The sequence below is a fragment of the Capricornis sumatraensis genome, chromosome 3 (genome assembly GCF_032405125.1).
Source record: "Capricornis sumatraensis isolate serow.1 chromosome 3, serow.2, whole genome shotgun sequence".
NCBI classification, from domain to species: Eukaryota; Metazoa; Chordata; class Mammalia; order Artiodactyla; family Bovidae; genus Capricornis; species Capricornis sumatraensis.
In genome coordinates this window covers 28,181,729-28,203,937 of record NC_091071.1, presented here as the reverse complement: position 1 = coordinate 28,203,937, position 22,209 = coordinate 28,181,729, and the positions used below count along the sequence as shown (strand labels likewise).

The window sequence follows — 22,209 nt, the reverse complement described above, 5'->3', positions numbered from 1 at the left end:
GTTCAAAAGCATCAATTCTTCAGCGCTCAGCTTTCTTCACAGTTCAACCCTCACATCCATACATGACCACTGGAAAAACCATAGCCTTGACTAGACGGACCTTAAATAAACTGCCAGAACTCACGTGTCACTCGCCTTCAAAGCCGCACTCTGGAAGTATGGAAACCTCTCTTGGGGACCACAGTCTCAATCCATGTTGAGGTCTTATGAGCACCCTTAATGGTGATAAGCAACTTTTGTCTTGGAGAGGGAGTTTCATTTTTGGAAAAGTCATTCTGAGCCAGGTGCAAATAAAGTAAGTAATCAAATCTTGTGAATATAAAAAAGTGAATATAGGTGTGTTTAACTGTTTTTTCTGGAATGGCTCATAAGTTTATTTGAAAGCAGTTATCAAAGAAGAGTTTACTTCTTGATCCCTCTCCTTATTCCAAAAAGGATTGAATCATCATATAGGAATCTAATAAAAGTTTTAAAAGGCTTGAGAAATGTTAGGATTATTAGAAGCATTCTGAGGTAATTCTTTGAAGGATAATATTTATGACCCCATGGACTGTAGCCTGCCAGGCTCCTCTGTCCATGGGATTCTCCAGCAAGAATACTGGAGTAGGCTGTTATTTCCTTCTCCAGGAGATCTTCCCAACCCAGGGATTGAAGTTGGGTCTCCTGCATTGCAGGCAGAGTCTTTACCATTTGAGCTACCAGGGAAGCCTTATTCTAGAATAGTTGTTTAAAAAAATTTTTTCCCATTACCTTAATATCACTTCCCATTCCCTTCCCTCCAGACCTAAGGCTAGTTTTGTGGACAATGCTGGTGGGACCGAGGGCTTCTCATTGTCCTTAGGTAGGCACGGAATGGGATGGTGTAAGAGGTAGGGCATTCCCATTAAAGGGAGTTCTGGGGAGGGAGGTAAAGTTGGGGCAGGAGCTCCTGGGGCTGATCTCTCCTGTCCTTCCCTGTCTCCAGCTTCGGTGTGTCGGTCTGAGATTGTGGTGGTGTGGTGGTGTCGGTCTGAGATTGTCTGGTTTCTCTTTTGATGTCAGTGATGCTGCTGCCGCTTCTGACGGTGATGGTGGTGATGATGATGGTGGAGACGGCAGGGATGGTGATGATCACAGTGGTGCAGAAGATGATAATGATGGTAATGATGATGAGGGTGGAGATGTTGATGGTGATAGTAGTTGTGGTCATTGACAACCTCGCTCTCCTTATGATGTACCAGGTGCCACATGAAGAGCCTTGCACACAACCTATCATTCAACCATCACCACAGCCAATGAGTAATCTATATTATTATCCCCATTTCACTAATGCTGGACCTTGACAGGGGGAGAAGTCACATGACCAGCTTACCGGCCTTGCAGGTAGTTATTAATGGAATGAATGAATCTTGCAAGCTAGGGTTGTTAGACACACTTTACAAGTGAAAAAGCAAAATCTCAGAGAATGTAAGTATCTTGTCCAGGGTCACAAGCCAGTAAGGGGCAGAACCGGCATTCCTACTTGAGTCATGCTATCAACTGAGGGTGTTTGTTGTGTGATGGCTGGTGGCACTGAGCCAGGGGTGGGGTGGGGTGGGTGGATGATTCCCAGTGAGCAGGAGGGCAGTCTTACTGCTTGGTTACCCTACTTCCTTCAGTGGGTCTAGGTCCCTTTCTACAGACCACAGATTTTGCCTGGAAGGATGATAATGACCCCACTCTGGGACTCTCCACAGTTGGTTTATCTGGTCTCCTCTATTATATAGACAGTGATTTGCTGAATAATGGTCCCCAAAAAATGCCTACACTCCTATCCTCAGAACCTGTGAATATGTTACCTCATACAGCAAACAGGAATTATTGTTGCAGGTGGAATTAAGGTACAGACTTTGAGAAGAGATTGTAATGGATTACAAGAGTGGACCCAATCTAATCACATGAGCCCTTAAGATGAGAGAGCCTTTCTTGACTGAGTCAGAGAGAGATGTGAGGAACTAAGAAGGATCAGAGAGATGTCCCATAAAAAGGACTCCTCCTGTTGTGGCTGGCTTTGAAAATGGAGGAGGTGGCTGCTAACCAAGGGGTGTAGGCAACCGCCAGAAGCTAGAACAAGTGAGACTCATGTCAAACCTCTGACTCCAGAAAGATAAAGCAGTACTTTTGCATTCTTTTAAGCCAATAAATGTGTGGTCATTTTCAAAGGCAGCAATGAACAGCTAATAGACTGATTTTTTTTTTTTTTTAACTTTTTCACCTCTTGCCTTTTATTGACAGTGAGTTGTTTTAGGTGGGGAGGCGGTTGAGCATGAAGTCAATGTGAGAAGTGATTATCTGCAGAGCAAAGCCCCTGTGTGGCTTGCATGGTCTCCCCTGTGTCACCTATAACTTATTAGTTACAGTTCTCAGCTGGCCTTTGAACAGAGTGCCCATTACCCCTGCCCACGTTTTCCCTGTTCTTCCCCCAAGTCTGGTGTCCTCCACGTTCCTCTTTGTCCAGACCAGTGCCTCTGTGATGAAAGAGCTAACATTTATTGAGTACACTGTGTTACAGGCTCTATGGATCCCCTCAATTAATCTTCATAATGACCCCTTGCTGGGGATTCCACCACTCCTCATTTCAGGAAACAAAGAAATGAATGAAGAAATTGTCTTAATGACATACAGATTGTGGGGGCCTCCTCCAGAGAGATTCTGATTCAGTAGACTCCGGAGAGGTCCAGGGAAGTGGATTTTTAAAAAAATCTTTTGGCTGAGCCACGATGTGGCATGTGGAACCTTAGTTCCCTGATGAGCGATCAAACCTGCACCCTCTGCGTTGGAAGCATGGAGTCTTAACCATTGGACCACCAGGGAAGTCTCAGGAAATGAACTTTGAATCACACCCACGTGGGTCTCTGGGCTTCCCAGTTAGTGCTAGTGGTAAAGAACCTGCCTGCCAATGCAGGTGACATAAGAGATGCGGGTTTGATCCCTGGGTTGGGAAGATCCTCTGGAGAAGGAAATGGTAACCTACTCCAATATTCTTGCCTGGGGATTCCCATGGACAGAAGAATCTGGTGGGCTACAGTCCATGGGGTCGCAAAGAATCGGACACGACTGAAGCAACTTAGCAGCAGCAGCATGTGAGTCTCATATCTGTGCTCCCAAGAGCACTGTTGGAAGAGTGTGTCTCCATCACTAGTTTTTCGGGAGAGGGGAGTAAGTTTGTTTCCTATGTTGAAATTCACAAATGTGTGAAGACGCTTTGGGTGGCTGGGAGGATGCTACTGGCTTCTAGTGTGTAGAGGCAAAGGATGCTGCTGAACATCCTACAATGCACAGGATGGCCCCCAACTAAGAATGATCCGGCCCCACATGTCAGTAGTGCTGATGGTAAAGAAACTCAGGTCCCAACAAAGCTCAGAGGCTGTGGAGCAGAGAGGAGGTAAAACCTTTGCTTTCCCTTTGGATTCTGAGCTTTCAGAATGAGCCTTCAGAGGTTCCCACATTCTATTTCCTTCAGTTCAGTTCAGTCTCTCAGCTGTGTCTGACTCTTTGCGACCCCACGACTGTAGCACGCCAGGCCTCCTTGTCTATCACCAACTCCCAGAGCTTGCTCAAACTCCATTGAGTCGGTGATGCCATCCAACCATCTCACTCTCTGTCATCCCCTTCTCCTCCCACCTTCAATCTTTCCCAGCATCGGGGTCTTTTCCAGTGAGTCAGTTCTTTGCATCAGGTGGCCAAAGGATTGGAGTTTCAGCTTCAGCATCAGTCCTTCCAATGAATATTCAGGACTGATTTCCTTTTAGGATTGACTGGTTTGATCTCCTTGCAATCCAAGGGTCTCTCAAGAGTCTTCTCCAACACCACAGTTCAAATCGTCAGTTCTTCAGAGCTCAGCTTTCTTTATAGTCCAACTCTCACATCCACACATGACTACTGGAAAAACCATAGCTTTGACTAGATGGACCTTTGTCAGCAAAGTAATGCCTCTGCTTTTTAATATGCCATCTAGGTTAGTCATAGCTTTTCTTCCAAGGAGCAAGCATCTTTTAATTTCATGGCTATGTCCTTACTCTCAATTTATAGATAATGAAACTGAGGCTTCGGGACTTCCCTGGTGGTCCATTGGTTAAGACTCTGCCTTCCAACACAGGGCATGTGAGTTTGATTCCTGGTCCAAGAAGATCTCACGTGCCTCAGAGCAGCTAAGCCTGTGCACCGTAACAAGAGAAACCACAGAGAGCCATGAGAACCCTGCTGTCTGCAACTAGAGAAAGCCCAAGCGCAGCATCGAAGCCCCGACACAGCCAAAAGTAAATAAAATTAAGAAAAAAGAAACTGAGGCCGAGAGCTGAAGTCATTTGCCCAAGGGCAGCAGCTAGAAGGAGGCAGAGCCAGAACTTAAACCCAAGTCGACTTGACTCCAGAGCCTGTTTCTTAACCACATTGCTCATCAGACCTTCTCCTAACTCCTTTCGTGACCTCGGACAAGGCAGATGTGGCTGAGAAAATTGAAACCCAGAGAAGCTAAAAAAAAAAAATACCCAAAGTCCCATTAGAGAATAATAACCATGGTCACGATTTGAAGGCAAATCAGTTTCTTCAGCTGCAGAACCTTCCTTGTGGAGTGATTGTGATTATAAAGAGGCATTCCATATGAGAAGGCAGCGTGCAGAGGGAGGTATGATTACTCGCAGGACCCAGAGGCATCCTTATTCACAAGGCAGAGGGGGAGGATACGGAGCGTCTGAATTAAAAGCAGTTACTTCATCTTCTTGGGAAATGGTGACTCATTAAGAGCAACCGACTGTTTCCCATTATATTCACTTCATTGCGAGAAGGCGAGATGCTTGATACATCCCATACTAGGATGTTTGAGGGGTTGAAATGAGCTTCTATCCTCCATGAATGATTGATGACGGTGAAAGGCTGGGGTATCACCAGGAGCCTTTGAAATGCATCAGGATATCTGTTCCCCAGTAATGGGGCTCAGATATCTTTCCTTGGTATTTAAGACTCTCCCTTGAGTCGATACCAGGAAGATGTGCCCGTGGGGACCCAGGTTGGTGAGCTAAAGGACCTGGCTCCTTGGCAGAGGGCTTGCAGGGCCATTCTTAGACCCTTCACTCAGGGTGATGTGTGTGTGCATGCGTACGCAGTTGCTTCAGTCGTGTCTGACTATTTGCGACTGTATGGACTGTGGCTCACCAGGCTCCTCTGTCCATGGGGTTTCCCAGGCAAGAGTACTGGAGTGGCCATGCCTGCCTCCAGGGGATCCTCCTGATCCGGGGATTGAACATGCATCTCCGGCACTGCAGGCAGATTCTTTACCACTGAGCCACTGGGGAGCAGGCATGGGTCTAAATGATCAGCAGGCCCTCGTTCTCCAGATTTGATGATCCGGATCTTGTCTCCTCCCCGACATTGGTCTGGCTTTTCCAGGGAAAGGACAGGTGCGAGTAGTAGGAATGATACTGACCACCCTTTATCACACCCAGGCACTGCACCAAGCACTGGACGTGCCATCTTACTTCATCTCCAGAGCAGCAACTCTATGAGGTAGGAGTTACTGTCCCATTTTACAGAGGAGGAAACTGAGTCTTGGGAAGAATCAGTAACGTGGTCCAGATCACACAGTGACTGGTAGAGCCAGGACTTGAACTGGAATCTGTCCAAACCTACCATCAGGGGAAAGCTGTGAGCTAATGACTTTTCTCCCTGACACACAAGCCCCTTCTTAGAAGGTCAGTTTGATGAGAACAAGGCTTTTGGCTGTTTTGTTTCATCCCCATTACTTAGAGCAGGATCTGGCATGAAGCAGGTTTTCATTGATATTTATTAAATGAATAATAAGAGCAAATATTCCAGAGAAGTTTCTGTATGCCTGGCACGAAGATCAGCTGAGAGATGAGTGATTGTCCCCATGCGGCAGATGAAGAAACTGAGGCCCAGACTCATCAGCCGATGGGACCAAGGTCAGCCTGGGAGGTGGTCGTGACACCTGAGAAGTTCATGCCCGTGACGGCCGCTCTCATAGGCCGTCTTTGAGGGCTCACTTGGCTCTCACAGTACCTGCACCCAAAAGCTTCTTCTTTCTCTTTAACGTTTTCAGGACATGACACCTGCATGGTAAGCGTTCAGACAACACAGTCAACAGTGAATCGGGCTTCTTTGGACACTCAGTGGTGAAGGATCCGCCTGCCTATGCAGGAGACGCGGGATATGATCTTGGGTGGCCTCGGCCTGCAGTGGCTGGGGTTCCCAGCAGCGACTGAGGCTGGGTTGCGTCGGTGAAAGCACCAAATCCTAGTCACTAGATCAGTGGTCAGTGACAAGGGCCCTGGCGCTTCAGCTTTGCAGAAAAGAATTCCCACAAAGATGAAAAGTAGTGAAATAGGTAAAGTGTTTCTTGAGAAGAAAAATAGTATAGTATGTGTGGATAGACACATGGGCGGTCTCAGGGAGAAAGAGTCGCTGAGTTGCACCCTCGTGGCAGCTTGAATCACTTTTATGAGGCATTTCTTCTGGGTTTCCTTTGGCCAACCATTTGAATTTCTCTGGTTCACTGTCCATATTTGGTATATCTCAGGATCCTTCCATGTGTGTGCACGCATCTCTTAGCCAAGGTGGATTTTACTGAAAAGGCGTCTGGGTAGAACATCCCTTAATATAACTCTCCCTTTGGTCTCCAAGGAGTCTTTCTGTGCACGTGTGGTCAAGGAGGTCTTCTGACTTTGGGAATGAGAAATATGTGGTCTGGGCGGGGCCCTTAACTGTCCTTCTATTTTCTTGGAGTTTTAATCCACAGGGACTAAATCTCCAATAGCTTTACCCTGGTGGAGGGGCGCTCACCTGCCTTCTGCCTCAGTTCAGTCCTTGGATAGGGAACATTCCCTGGAGAAGGAAATGGCAACCCACTCCAGTATTCTTGCTGGGAAATCCCATGGACAGAGGAGCCTGCTGGGCTACAGTCCATGGGGTCGCAAAAGAGTCGGATACAACTTAGCGACTAAACAACAACAAATACAGTAAATCACCCGCATCAGACATATTAACAATGGTGGGTACCAGGGTAAGGGCAGATAGGACTTCTCTGTAATGTCTTTGCAACTTACCTATAAATAAAAATTTATTCAAAAAATTTTAAAAAGTTTGTTAAAAAAGTCAAATAGTTTCTCTCCTGGCATTAGGTTCTTCCCTGGTATCCCAGTGAGTGCAGATTTGATACCTGGGTGGGGAAGCTAAGATCCTAATGCCTCATGGCCAAAAAACCAAAACATAAAACAAAACTAATATTGTAACAAACTCAACAAAGACTTAAAAAAAAGTTCCACATCTATTCACGTGATAGAAAAGGACATATTAGGTTGAAGGTGATTGTCCTCTGATGCTTACCCCCAGGCTCCCCCGTTCTCCAAAGGCCCTTCTCTCATGTGTCCTTTTGAGGATGTTCTAAGAATGCTGGGCGCCTAGTAAGTGTTTGTGGGACTGAAATGAATACGTCCACCATCATAAAATTGCTTCTATGATACAAGCTGGGTTGAAATAATGACTCAAAATGGCTGATTCATCTTTGGGTGAGAAATCTGACATGCTTGCCTTCACACCTCAGTTCTCATTTAATTGCCAATGAGAACTCAAGAGATTGAGCCCACTGCTGTTTGTTGAGGGACCCTCAGAAGCAAATCGTGCCATGTCCTTCCACGTCCTGTCAGACATGGAGATGAGGCTGTCCCCAGGGCCTCTAAGTCCCTTCCAACCAAAGGAACTGGAAGTCGATTCTACAGAAGCTTTCCCGGGGGTAGGAAGGGTGACTCTGATACCCACATGCTCTTAGCCTCAAACTGAAATGCTACGGCCCTTGTCCCCCATGTCCTCAGCCTGCCTTTTGTCTGTGGAAAAGCTTTAGTGAAAGAATAGGTTTAATCGGAAAAGTGAGAAAACGTAGAAGCAAAGGAAACCAAATAATAATGTAGCCATTAAGCACGTCAGGACCTTTATTTCCTTCTCATGGGCTGTAGATCATGTTCTAAGCCATGTCCTGTGAGCTCTCTTATAGATACTGAAACCACCACCCAGTGGGAGAAGCTAACTACGTGATGACCAGACTCTAGCCATGCGTAAGCTGTCACAGTTTTGAAAACTGGCCACAGGGACATGGAAACAAACCAGCCCTGGAACTGAAGGAATTGTACCTAAAAGAATCAAAATGATGCTGGTCAGACCACTGATGACCCATTTCAAGATGACTGTCAGAGCTGACTGTGCTGTTTCTGCATGTAGCCGCCTCCCTCTGTCTCTAAAAGCTGTTGCCCACTGATTGTTGGGTGAAGGGGCGGGGGGAGTCAGCCTTTGGACAGGTGTCTGCCCTCCCCCAGAGGTTGCTGGCATCCAAAATAAAGCAAACTTTCCTTTCACCAGCGTGGCCTCTTTAACGGCTTTTAAGTGGCGAGAAGCTAGAGCTGAGTTCGGTAACAAAACCACAATGAACTGGTTGCAGGGAAACTACAGGCATCCCTCAATTTATCGTGCTTCCCAGATATTGTGTTTTTTACAAACTGAAGTTTTATGGTATCTCTGTGTCAAACAAGTCTGTCTTGCCACTTTTCCAATAGCATTTGCTCACTTCGTGTCTCTGTGTCATGTCTTGGTAATTCTCACTTTCCAAACCCTCTGCCAGCAGAAAGATTATGACTCACTGAAGGCTCAGATGATGGTTAGCATTTTTTAGCCATCAAGTATTTTTAAATTAAGGTGCAGACATTGTTTTCTTTTTTTTTTTTTAAGACAAAATGCTCTTGCACTTTTGATTGCAGTAAAGTGCAAACGAAATTCTTATGTGCACTGAGAAACCAAAAACTTTGTGTGACTTGCTTTATTGAGATACTTTATTGCAGTGGTCTGGAACTGGGCCCATAGTATCTCCTGTACTCTTTTTTTTTTTTTTTTCCAATTATCAACCTTTACAATCGTCAAAGAAGAAAGCCTCAGTTTGGTGGTTTGTCTTTAACACCTCTCCAGTACTTGCTAACTATGTAGTACTTAACTCGTCTACATGGTTAAGAAAGAAAAGTTAGGCTTTCAATCTGAGCTCTAAGCAGGCTAAGGTATTTAGTCAGAAACATCACTTTATTTCCATTGGACTTATTGTTATGATTATTTTCTAACTATACTAAGTGATATTGACATTGTTTATGGATATGATAAGGCAATTTCCTTTAAGGAGTTTATATGAGTGAAAAAAGTCAACGTAAAGAATATTGAACACAGGCTGGTATAGTTAGTGTCTTACTCAGGCTGCTGGAACAAACTATCATAGACTGAGTGACTTAAACAACAGTTATTTCTCACAGTTCTAAAGGCTGGGAAGTCCAAGATCAAGGCACTGGCAGATCTGGAGTTTGGTAAGGACCCTCTTTCTGGTTTGTAGATGACTATCTTCTTGTGTTCTTACATGGTGAACAACAGAGAGACAGGAGGCAAGCTCTGATGCTTCATATAAGGGCACTAATCCATTATGGGGGCCCTACCCTTGTGACCTCCTATAACCCTGATTACCTCTCAAATACTCCACCTCCAAACACCATCACACTAAGAGTTAGGGTGTCAACATAAGACGTTGGCAGGGTGAGGGGAGGACACAAGCATGCAGTCCCTAACATAATGTGTGTGTGTGTTCAGTCACTTAGTCCTGTCCGACTCTGTGGCCCCATGGACTGTAGCCTGCCAGGCTCCTCTCTCCATGGAATTTTCCAGGCAAGAATACTGTAGTGGGTTGTCATTTCCTCCTCCAGAGGATCTTCCCAACCCAGGGACTGAACCTGAGTCTCCTGCACTGGCAGGCAGATTCTTTACCATTAGTGCCACCTGGACAGCCTGACAGATAGTACATGATTGTGGTGAATTCTGTGCAGTGATTGAGGTTTTGGAAATGCTATCTTGTAGCCCTTTGACCTACAGCCTGGGCTTTGGAATCAGACAGACCTGGGTCTGTGCCATTCACTGGTTGAATGACTTTGGCCAATCACTTATGTTCTTTCTGAGCCTCATCTTATTAACCTATAAAGAGAGGGTGATAATGAGTGTACCTACCTCCCAAGGTATTTAGGAGCAGGGTGAGCTAGTGCTGGACTCCTAGTGATGCTTCATATGTGAGAGCTCTTGGTACATGAAATGAGGAAGCAGAAATAAAAGTGGGTATTGCCCAGGGGACCCTAGACTTAGATTCATGCTGTGACCCGTGGCTGGAGACAACTGACCGGGGAAGATTTCTCTTTTGGTCCCCAGCAGTTTCCTTTCTCTCTAAATTTAAATTATAAATGTCTAGGAGACTGTCAGCCCTCACTTGCCACGCCCACCATCACCACCCTGTCCCCAGGTAGCTTTACATTTTCGAGATAAATGATTAAACCTGAAGGAACATCCCAGTCCTGTCCGGTGCTCAGTGCTCAGCTCTTGTTTGCCAGTGCTGTGCTCATGAGGCGTGAGTCTTCCTGGTGTGGCATTTGGGGATAAAAAAGATGGATTTAGCTGCTTCATCCCCCAGAAGTGACTCAGCTGCTCTAAGCTGATTGACAGCTGTGGCAGTCGGAGCCCTGGGGACTTCTGTGCCTTAGTGCTCCACTCATTCTAAACAACCATGCTTTGCTCTCTCTTAGATCCTTGTAGCAACCGTCTTCTCTAGCTGCCCTGAAATGCTTATCCATCTCCTTCTAGGATTTGTCCTCGTGGACATATCCAGCTGTTGGTTGCCATCCTTCTAGCTGGAGAATTGTGCCGAGGTTTCTGTCACACAAGGTCAGACTGAAAGAAACTGACCATGCCTGATATTCACTTACTGACATCTTGTACCTGCATTTCTCAGGGTCTGGTCTGAAGACCTCCTGCATGAAGGTCCTTGGACATGATCCCTGCCCCTCAACCTAGGTGTATCCTAATTCCTGGGGCAGAGCTCCCCAGATAATCACCTGCTAAATCTTTAAAACAGCTCCTCTTCATTGACATATATACACTGCCCTGTGTGTAATAGCTAGCTATTGGGAACTTGCTATAAAGCACAGGGAGCTCAGCTCAGTGCTCTGTAATGACCTAGAGGGGTGGGGAGAGGGTAAGGGGTGGGACGGAGGGGATGTATGTATTCCTATAGCTAATTCACTTTGTTGTACACCAGAAGCTAACACAACGCTGTAAAGCAATTATACTCCAATAATTTTTAAAATGCAATAAAAAAATAGCTACTCTCCATATATCTAAGGCAATAAAATAGACTCCGTTTTCTGATTGCTAACCTGATAATGATACTTCTTAAGTGGGGAGGTAGTTCTTAACTGAATAGAATTGATGGCAACAAGACTTTGGAGTAGGACAGGTCTGGTTTTGAATCTTGACCCCACCACTTTCTCCTTTTCTTGAGCCTTGACTTGCTCATCTATAAAAGGGGGATGCAAACAGTTTTTATCACCCAGGGCTATTTTGGGAGTTAAATAAGGTGATTTGATCCTAGCATGTAATAAGTGCTGAATAAATGTTAGTTATTATTGTTACTGTCTAAATTTTTTTTTAACCTAATTTAAATTAGGGGAATGATAGCATCTACCATCTAGGGCAGGGGTTGGCAGACATTTTCTGTAAATATTTGCGGTTATGTGGGCCATGCAATCTCTGTTACAGCTACTCTGCAGAAGCAGCCATAAGCAATACATAGAATGAGCATGGCCAGTGTTCCAATAAAACTTTATTTGCAACATCAGGGAGGGGACTGGCTTTGGCCCATAGTCATAGCTGGTTAACCCCTCACCTAAGGTGTTGTGAAGATTAAATGAGATGAGACTTGTAAAGAGCCTAGCAAGACTTTGCCAACAAAAGTCTGTATAGTCAGAGCTATGTTTTTTCCAGTAGTCATGTATGGGTGTGAAAGTTGGACCATAAAGAAGGTTGAGTGCCAAAGAATTGATGCTTTCGAATTGTGATGGACTCTTAAGAGTCCCTTGGATAGCAAGGAGATCAAACGAGTCAATCCTAAAGGAAATCAACCCTGAATATTCATTGGAAGGACTGATGCTGAAGCTGAAGCTCCAATCCTTTGACCACCTGATGTGAAGAGCTGACTTATTAGAAAAGACCCTGATGCTGGGAAAGATTGAAGGCAGAAGAAGAAGGGGATGACAGAGGATGAGATGGTTGGATGGCATCACCGACTCAATGGACATGATTTTGAGCAAGCTCCAGGAGAGAGTGAAGGAGAGGGATGCCTGGTGTGCTGCAGTCCATGGGGTCGCAAAGAATCGGACACAACTTAACAACTGAACAACAACAACAGTGCCTGGCACATAGAAAGGATTCGAACTGTTCCATCCTGATTTGAACTCTAGGCTTTGCTCCTTTCTCCAGGGGAAAGAAAGCATCTATCTATGAGCAGGACTTTTCAACAGAAGGATCAGTGCCATCCTCTGCCCCAAGTCAAAGCTAAATGTTCATCTCAGCACCTAGAGCTTGCCAGTGCCACCGCCTCCGTCCTCCCCCGAGGACGGAGGTAAAATGCCAATCCATGGGGTGTGATTAATATTCTCTGTCCTAAGCTTCACCCCAGGGTGTGTTGCCATTTTCAGAATGTGTCCTGTGGAAATTAGGTTGCCCGTCTGAACCGTGATGGTTGAGAAGTAAGGATACTCACATCTTTGGAATGGTTAACTATGCGCCTTTGCATCCATAGATTCATTCATCTCTCACCCGGAGGCTGTATAATGTGCTGAAGGCGTGTGGTTAGGGAGAAGAGAGAGAGGCTAGATTTGAATTCTGTCTGTAACATGTTGGTTGCATGATGTTGGCCAAGTCACTTTCCTTCTCTAAGCTTCAGATACATCCTCTATGAAACATCCTCTATGAAATAGAGATTAAGTGAGATTGTACATATAAAGCCTCCAGCACAGCTTAGCATATGATAGCTATTAAATCCCATTTTGTAAAGGAAGAACATGATACTAAGAAGTAAACAGGCTCACCGACGATCCTGAACTGGTGATTGGCCTCAGTTCAAAGATCTTTAACTCTGGCCCCTGGTGGTCCAGTGGCTAAGACTCCCAATGCAAGTGGTCCAGGTTCAATCCCTTGTCAGAGAACTGGATCCCACATGCTGCAACCAAGAGTTCGAATGCCGCAAGTAAAGATGCACATCCTGCAACTAAAAAAAAGAGAGAGATGGTGTGGCAGAATGTGGGGATAACAAAGGTAATTGTGACTGTGCATCAAGCATAGCGTGTCTCTGTTAATTCAATCCTCACAACAGCCAGGTTGGAAGGAGTTAGCAGATGCAGGGACTGTGATGTTGGCCTCAGAGTAAAGCAAGAACATTCCCTTCCCTGTGTCTCCTCTACCGATGAAGGGTCATCAGACTATGGCATCCATTAAAACCCAGCCATCCACTCTGGAAATGTGGCCTAAAGGCACCTCTTAGATGCACGCAGAGATTTATCTCTGAGAATGCTCATCCCAGCACTGCTTCTAGTGGGGGAAATGGCAAACAACCTAAGTGTCTGGGGGTTGGTGAAGTGATTCATGACACAGCCACAAATAGCAAACCACACAGCCTTTCACACTGCTGCTGGGGAAGAGCATCCAAGGACGTGTGGAAATGCTCATGGAATGTTCAGTGAAGAGAGCAGGTAATAAAATGGTGAGACCCTAACTTTATATTACAAAAACCAGACCTCCATGATGGTATGTGTGTGTGTATATATAATATATGTATATATATGTGTATATATACATATATATGTGTATATATACACACACATATATATATATGGCTTCCCAGGTGATTCTAGTGGCAAAGAACCCACCTGCCAATGCAGGAGACATAAAATGAGATGCTTGTTCAATCCCTGGGTTGGAAAGATTCCTGGAGGAGAGCATGGCAACCCACTCCAGTATTCTTGCCTGGAGAATCCCATGGACAGAGGAACCTGGAGGGAGACAGTCCATAGGGTTGCAAAGAGTCGGACACAACTGAATGACTTAGTTTGTGCATGTGTGCATATGGATATATGCACATAACATCTTGAACTACTCACATCTTGATATGTGTTTTTGCACTCTTTAAAAAAATATGCACGTGTTTATATATAACATTATACATATAAAACACACATATATAAAACCATATGTGTCACCGTATATATGCATACTACATGTATAATATATATAATCATGGAAATTACCATATGTATGCATTGGAAGAATGTACATAAAAAATTTAACGTCAGTGTATGAAGAGATATGTATATACATAGACCCACATACATGCATAGTATTATGGATTGAATGGTTATATCCCCCACAAATTCATATGTTGGAGCCCTAATCCCCAGTGAGGCTGATTTGGACGTGGGAAAGCTGCTGTTGTTCAATTGCTAAGTCCTGTTCAACTCTTCACAACCCCATGGACTGCAGCACATCAGACTTCCCTGTACTTCACCATCTCCCGGAGCTTGCTCAAACTCATGTCTGTTGAGTCAGGGATGCCATCCAACCATCTTGTCCTCTGTCTCCCGCTTCTTCTTCTACCTTCAATCGTTCCCAGCATCAGGGTCTTTTCCAATGAGTCGGCTCTCTGCATCAGGTGGCCAAAGGATTGAAGCTTCTGCTTCAGCATCAGTCCTTCCAAAGAATGTTCAAGGTTGATTTCCTTTAGGATTGACTAAAGGTTGGATCGCCTTGCTGTCCAAGGGACCCTCAAGAATCTTCTCCAGCACCACAGTTTAAAAGCATCAATTCTTCGGTGCTCAGAACTGAGATTAAATGAGGTCATTAAAAGTGGAGCCCTGATCTCATAGGGTTAGTGTCTTTCTAAGAAGAGACACCAGAGAGTTCTCTCTGCATGCACACGGAGAGGCCATGTGAGTACAGTGAGAAGGTGGCCATTTACAAGCCAGGAAGAGAGTTTTCACCAGAAGCTCGCCCTGCCAGACCTTGATCTGGAACTTCTAGCCTCCAAAACTACGAGAAAATAAATGTTTATAGTTTGGTAGCCCTAGTGACCTAGTATACGTGTATATATACATCGTTGTTCAGTCGCTAAGTTATGTCTGACTCATTGCAATCCCAGGCTCCTCTGTCCTCCACTCTCTCCCAGAATTTTGCTCAAATGCGTGTAGTAATTGCCTCCCGCTCTTCCCAGTAGCATTTTGGATACCTTCTTGACCTGGGGGCGCTCATCTTCCAGCATCATACCATTTTGCCTTTTCATACTTTTCATACCCCATGTCCATGGGGTTCTCCAGGCAAGAATACCACGTGCTCCAGTGGACCACATTTTGTCAGAACTCTTCACTATGACCCATCCATTTTGGGTGGCTCTGCACAGCATGGCTCATAGCTTCCTTGAGTTACACAAGCCCCTTTGCCACAACAAGGGTGTGATCCATGAAGGGGGTGTATATACCTAACATACATGCAGATATATTTATATACAAGCATATATATGTAAGGGCTTCCCATGTGGTGCAGTTGGTAAAGAATCTGCCTGCCAATATAGGAAACATGGGTTTGATCCCTGAGTCAGGAAAATCCCCTGGAGGAGGAAATGGCAACCCACTCCAGTAATCTTGCTTGGAAAATCCCATGAACAGACGAGTCTGGCAAGTTACAGTCCATGGGGTCACAAAGAGTTGAACCCAACTGAGAGCACACACACATACACATATATAGTGTCTTTCTCTATATTTGATAATTATATGGTTCTGTGTGTGTGTGGCCTATATGGTCTTATACTTTTTTGATATATGGCTTTACTTTTATGACACTGCATATATAAAAACACTATAATGTCAGAAGAATGTCCATCAAAATGTGGTTCCCTCTGAGCAGAGTTTGTAGGTGACTTTTTACCTTTTCTTTGCTTATCTCTATTATCTGAATTTTCTACAACAAACGTGTATCATTTCATGTTACTATTACTTACATTACTTAGTATTCCTATAAGATAATTATTAATGGTGTTGCTAAAAGTAATTATCACACCCATTTTTCTGCCTAAAAACGCTGGTCTTGGAGACTGGGACAGGATGAACGGTCATAGTCAAAGGGACCAAGACTCAGAAGCTGGGACCAGGCAGGAGCTGCCAAGGGCACGTTATAACCTTGAACAGGTTTGGGTGACCCCCGCCTGAGCCTCCTCCTGCCTTGTAATAGCGTTCCCATGGAAACGTGCATTCTAGTTTCTAAAGTGCCCGTTCACAAATACAGACTTGCAACACTGGCAAAGATCCGTGTACCTTCTTGGGGTGTGAAGGTCGCTGGAGCAAGGTGAGGACTGTTCCAAAGGGAATTCTTGAAAACCCATACAGTCGGGGTCTTGACGTCTGCATTTTGTATCTCCTGCACAGATCAGCTGGACATCATCTCCATGGCAGAGACAACCATGAGGCCGGAGGAGATCGAGCTGGAGATGGCGAAAATCCAGCGTCTCCGGGAAGTCTTGGTCCGACGGGAATCTGAGCTCAGGTTTATGTAAGTGCTTGAGGAAAGTGGCCAAGAAAAGGAAGGAGTGAGGAGGGGGAGGATGCCCGGGAACCTGACATTTACTGTGTATAACTGTGTGCCAGGCACATTCTCACTACTGCCTCGAGGAGTGGGTATCTACTCCTCTATGTCTTATTCCTGTGGGCTTACTCGCTCAGTCGTGTCCTGCTCTTTGCGACCCCATGGACTGCAACCTACTAGGCTCCTCTGTCCATGGAATTTTACGGGCAAGAAATACTGGAGTGGCATTTCTTCCTCCAGAGGATCTTCCTAACCCAGGGGTTGAACCTGCATCCCTTTCATCTCCTGCATTGGCAGGCGGATTCTTTACCTCTCGTGCCCCCTGGGATGCCCTGTTTCTTAGTATATAACTGGTAGTCAATATAAAACCCTATAAAAGATATTAAATTACTGTCTGGGTCTTGGTTTTTTTTTTTCTATTTTTATTGTTTGCATTCTCAAAGAGCATAAAACTTATATTTGGTTCTAAAATTATAATTAAGCTTCAGTTCTTATCTACAGATTTTTTCTAACATCAAAAACATATCACTAAGGGTGGGATGAATCGAGAGATTAGAATGGCATACATATACTGCCATGTGTAAAATAGATAGCTAGTTACTTTCACTTTTCACTTTTCACTTTCATGCATTGGAGAAGGAAATGGCAACCCACTCCGGTGTTCTTGCCTGGAGAATCCCAGGGATGTGGGAGCCTGGTGGGCTGCCGTCCATGGGGTTGCTAAGAGTCGGACACAACTGAGCGACTTCACTTTGACTTTTCACTTTCACGCGTTGGAGAAGGAAATGGCAACCCACTCCAGTGTTCTTGCCTGGAGAATCCCAGGGCCGGGGGAGCCTGGTGGGCTGCCGTCTATGGGGTCGCGTGGAGTCGGACACGACTGGGGCAACTTAGCAGCAGCAGTGGGGACCTGCAGCATAGCAGGGAGCTCGTCTCAGTGCTCTGTGGTGACCTAGTGGAGTGGGATTAGGGGAAAGGAGGCCCACAAAGAAGGGATATATGTCTACATATACCTGATTCATGCTGTTGTACAGCAGAAATGAACACAACATTGTAAAGCAACTATGCTGCTGCTGCTGCTAAGTCGCTTCAGTCGTGTCCGACTCTGTGCGACCCCATAGATGGCAGCCCACCAGGCTCCCCCATCCCTGGGATTCTCCAGGCAAGAACACTGGAGTGGGTTGCCATTTCCTTCTCCAGTGCATGAAAGTAAAAAATGAAAGTGAAGTCACTCAGTCGTGTCCAACTCCTAGCAACGCCATGGACTGCAGCCTACCAGGCTCCTCCATCCATGGGATTTGCCCTCTGTAATAAAAAGACATAACCCAATTTAAAAATGGGGAAAGGATCTGAATCAATATCTCTCCAAAGAAGATACATGAATGGCTAACAAACACATGAACGGATGTTCATTTAGCCATCAGGCTATGCAAACCAAAACTACAGTGCAATACCACTTCACACCCACTAGAATGATTATAATAAAAAAGACAGGTAATAAGAAGTGTTGGCAAGGATGTGGAGAGCAATTGGAACCCTCATACACTGCAGGAGAAATGTGAAGCGATGCACTGCTTTAGAAAACAATCTGGTGATTCTTCAAAAAGTTAAAGAATCACCCTACAACCCAGAAACTCCAAGTTTATACCCAAGAGAAATGAAAAGATATGTTCACACAAAAACTTACACACAAGAATGTTTATAGCAGCATTGTGTTTACAAATCCATGCAATGGGACATTATTTAGTAATAAAAAGAGAAGAAATATTGATCATGATACAACATGGCAACTATACCCCAATTAGAAAAAAAACTACTAGCGCTGACAATATATTCCCCATGTTTTAAATGGAAAGGAGACAGAGAATGTGAGCTCTGCTTTAAAGTACTGAAGGGCTCTCTTCAGCCTGCAGGTGCTCAGAGAGGCCAAGGTTGCTTTTGCAACAATGGCTCTCACTGAGCATTTCCTGACTTTTGCGTGTGTGTGTGTGTGTGTGTGCATGTTATCCCCACTTCTGGCACACACACGCCTAGTGCTCAGATACATGATAGACCAACATGCAAGCTCCAGCCCTGGGCCAGGCCAGCATAAGCTCTTGACTTGTGACCTCACTAAATTTCCCCGTTGTGCTCATGAGTCTGATCGCTTAGAGACAAGTGTCAATAGTAGATACTTGGATAAATCAGATTATCCAAAAGATACAGAAGGATGTCAATGCTGTCAGGATATATTTCGGAGGCTCAGTGACATACTCCCAGGGAGGGGCTGGCTTCTTGGCCCCCAGAAGTCTTGCTAGCAGCCTACAGACAGCGGTGGATAACAATGAGGGTTCTCCCCCCAAGCCCTGCCTTTAGAGTATGTAGCCTTGCCTGGAGGCACAGAATTTTATCGATCTCAGAGATGCACAGCAGACTCCAAGATGGCCAGGCAGAGATCATGGCCCACTCAGACCTGGACAAACATCCATCATCTGTGGCCTCCTGGGCTAAGGGGCTGGGTGTGGACCCTTCTGGAATTTGGTTTCCTGGTTCTTTCTCAAAGCCAGGCCTTCACACTGCCATAGGGTTTAAGGTGCAGGTGGGTCCTAGTCTTGTCTCCATTTTAGAGAAAGAATATGCAGGTCAGGAAGCAACAGTTAGAACTGGACATGGAACAACAGACTGGTTCCAAATAGGAAAAGGAGTACGTTAAGGCTGTATATTGTCACCCTGCTTATTTAACTTATATGCAGAGTACATCATGAGAAACGCTGGGCTGGAGGAAGCACAAGCTGGAATCAAGATTGCCGGGAGAAATATCAATAACCTCAGATATGGAGATGACACCACCCTTATGGCAGAAAGTGAAGAAGAACTAAAGAGCCTGTTGATGCAAGTGAAAGAGGAGAGTGAAAAAGCTGGCTTAAAGCTCAACATTCAGAAAAAGAAGATCATGGCATCCAGTCCCATCACTTCATGGCAAATAGATAGGGAACAGTGGAAACAGTGCCTGACTTTATTTTTCAGGGCTCCAAAAATCACTGCAGATGGTGATTGCAGCCATGAAATTAAAAGACGCTTACTCCTTGGAAGGAAAGTTATGACCAACCTAGACAGCATATTCAAAAGCAGAGACATTACTTTGCCAACTAAGGTCCGTCTAGTCAAGGCTATGGTTTTTCCAGTGGTCATGTATGGATGTGAGATTTGGACTATAAAGAAAGCTGAGCACTGAAGAATTGATGCTTTTGAACTGTGGTGTTGGAGAAGACTCTTGAGAGTCCCTTGGACTGCAAGGAGATCCAACCAGTCCATCCTAAAGGAGATCAGTCCTGGGTGTTCATTGGAAGGACTGATGTTGTAGCCGAAACTCCAATACTTTGGCCACCTGATGCAAAGAGCTAACTCATTTGAAAAGACCCTGATGCTGGGAAAGATTGAGGGCAGGAGGAGAAGGGGACGACAGAGGATGAGATGGTTGGATGGCATCACTGACTCGATGGACGTGAGTCTGAGTGAACTCCGGGAGTTGGTGATGGACGGGGAAGCCTGGCGTGCTGCGGTTCATGGGGTCGCAAAGAGTTGGACACGACTGAGTGACTGAACTGAACTGAGCTGGAGGTTAAGAAACTGACCCAAGGTTGCTTTCGTTAATAAATAGCTAAGGTAGGATGCAGTCTGAGTCCAGAGTTTTTATTAAGTGAGTGAATGAGTGAAGGAAGGAGGGAAAGAAGGAGGGAAGGAAAGAATGAAGGGAGAAAGGAAACTCTGAATGTGTTTCCCAAGATGATGCCCTAAAGAGTGTAAGCTCTTGAGGGCAGAGATCGGATCCATCTTCTCTGTTGAATTCTCCCAGAATCTTGAACAATGCCCAGCACTTATTAGGCCAATTAGTGTTCGATGAATGTGCAAAAATTGTTCTTTCACACTCCATCCTTACCCCAATAGCTTCCCTTCAACACACACACACACACACACACACACACACACAAGACCCCTTTGGATAGGATGTGGAGGAAGTAGAATTTTAGACTGTACTAAGCGTTTACAGGCTCAGGTGGGAAGCTCCAAGAGAGAGGAATGTGACAGCCCTTGACTGAAATGGCCCCAATAACTGTAGCTGCAATAACCAGGACAAGATTGGTTTTGTCACACCTGCTCAGAAGTAATCAAGTTACTACCCTCCGCTCCCCTGGAGTCTGTGTGAGTCAAATCCTACTTCATGGCGGAGGGTGTCTTCTCACCTTACTGTCTCCCGCTGTGCTGACTCTTCCTAAAGGTCTAAAGGCTGCTGTCCCAACACCCCCGAAGAAGAGCATTGTCCCTTCGTGGGTTTCCGTTTTCTCTCCGCGTCTTGCCCTCTCCTCTGGGACTCACGGCTTCTGCTAGTCCTGCCTCCCTGTCCCTCCCCGGGAACTAGCATGAATTCACAGGAAGTGGGCTTGGGATCACGCTGGCTCTCTCCTGTCCTTGTCTGTGTCCCTGGGCACACGACAGTTTTCAAAAGAACTGCTGTTTACCTCGGGTACTGATATACTGCACACGTGCTATGTGCGTTGTACACATTTGCTCACTTATTTCAACTTTTTGAATCATAAACCCACTCTGAGGGAGTGGATTCTATTCCTTCTGCTTCACCGATGAGAAAACGGCAATTATAGAGGTGCAATAACTTTTTCAAGGTCACCAGCTTGTAGAGGTGGAACTGGGATTTGAACTAAAGGTGGCAGAGCCCTGAACCCTAAGTTAGCCTCTTACTTATTCCCAGCAGAAGGATGCCTTTTCTCTTCTCCTCACTCTTCTAGAATGCAAAGACAGACTCCTGCTGGGAGGTCCCCAATCCCACAGTCCCACATTGGGTGTCACCTTGTTCTGCCATCTTGAATGCAATTGGGCAGAAACAGAAATGATTCTGATGCATCAGGCTTTGGACTTTTTCATAGCCTTTCTCTGGAGAGAAGTGATTTATTTGAAGCCTAAAATGAGCTCCAACTTAGTCAAGGTTTTCAAGTCAACCTGCTGGGAATTTGCAGTAGTGCCCTGTTCCTCTAAGGGTCCTCGGGGACCACAAGAGTCAACATTTATAGAACCCTCACTGAGGGTAAGGCCTTTGTGGAGCCCTATGCGCACATTATAATACAACCTATAAAAGTGCTTGCTAATGGAAGGGCCAGTCAGGGGCGCCCCCAGCATACCTGCTCACCCTAAATAAGGCTCACGAGGTCAGGTTCAGAGAAGGGCTTTGAGTGACCAGTGGGCACGTGTCTCCACCACACACCGGGTGCATCTGCTCTGAATGTTTTCCTTTCACTGGTCTGCTTCCCAAGTTTAGAGATCTCCCTCCTGAAATCTGGCAATTTTATGAGCTTCATTTGAAACAGGCAATAAATGCCTCAATATCACAAAAACGCCTCTTTAATTGGTGGCAAATGTCCAGGAGGTGAAACTTGAAGCCTCCTTTGTTCCACTTTTGACCCTTGATGCCACCCACCTGCCATTCCCTCCCGCTGCGGCCCCATCGCATGCTTCTCGCCATCCTGGCCTGCGGAGGCAGTCGACAACCCCAGATTCATTTTCTCACCCTTGATTCCAGCACTGACTCACACCATTAGCTTTGCATAACTCCTTCTGCAGCCCCTGCCTGCCCGCCTCAGCCCTTCTGCATCACCTCTGCAAGCCTGGTCCTACTGTTTACCTGGGTTTCAGATAATTAAGTATCTTTGGAGG

General features: G+C 45.5%; 1 protein-coding gene across 1 annotated transcript in view; it reads left to right on the top strand.

Moving 5' to 3' along the window:
* BMERB1 (bMERB domain containing 1) overlaps positions 1 to 22,209 on the top strand; it is a 147,389-nt gene that overhangs the window by 72,073 nt on the left and 53,107 nt on the right. The window contains exon 2 of the mRNA XM_068968590.1: positions 16,347 to 16,470. Coding sequence (XP_068824691.1) covers positions 16,347 to 16,470 — 124 coding nt within the window. The remainder of the gene's footprint in view (positions 1 to 16,346; positions 16,471 to 22,209) is intronic.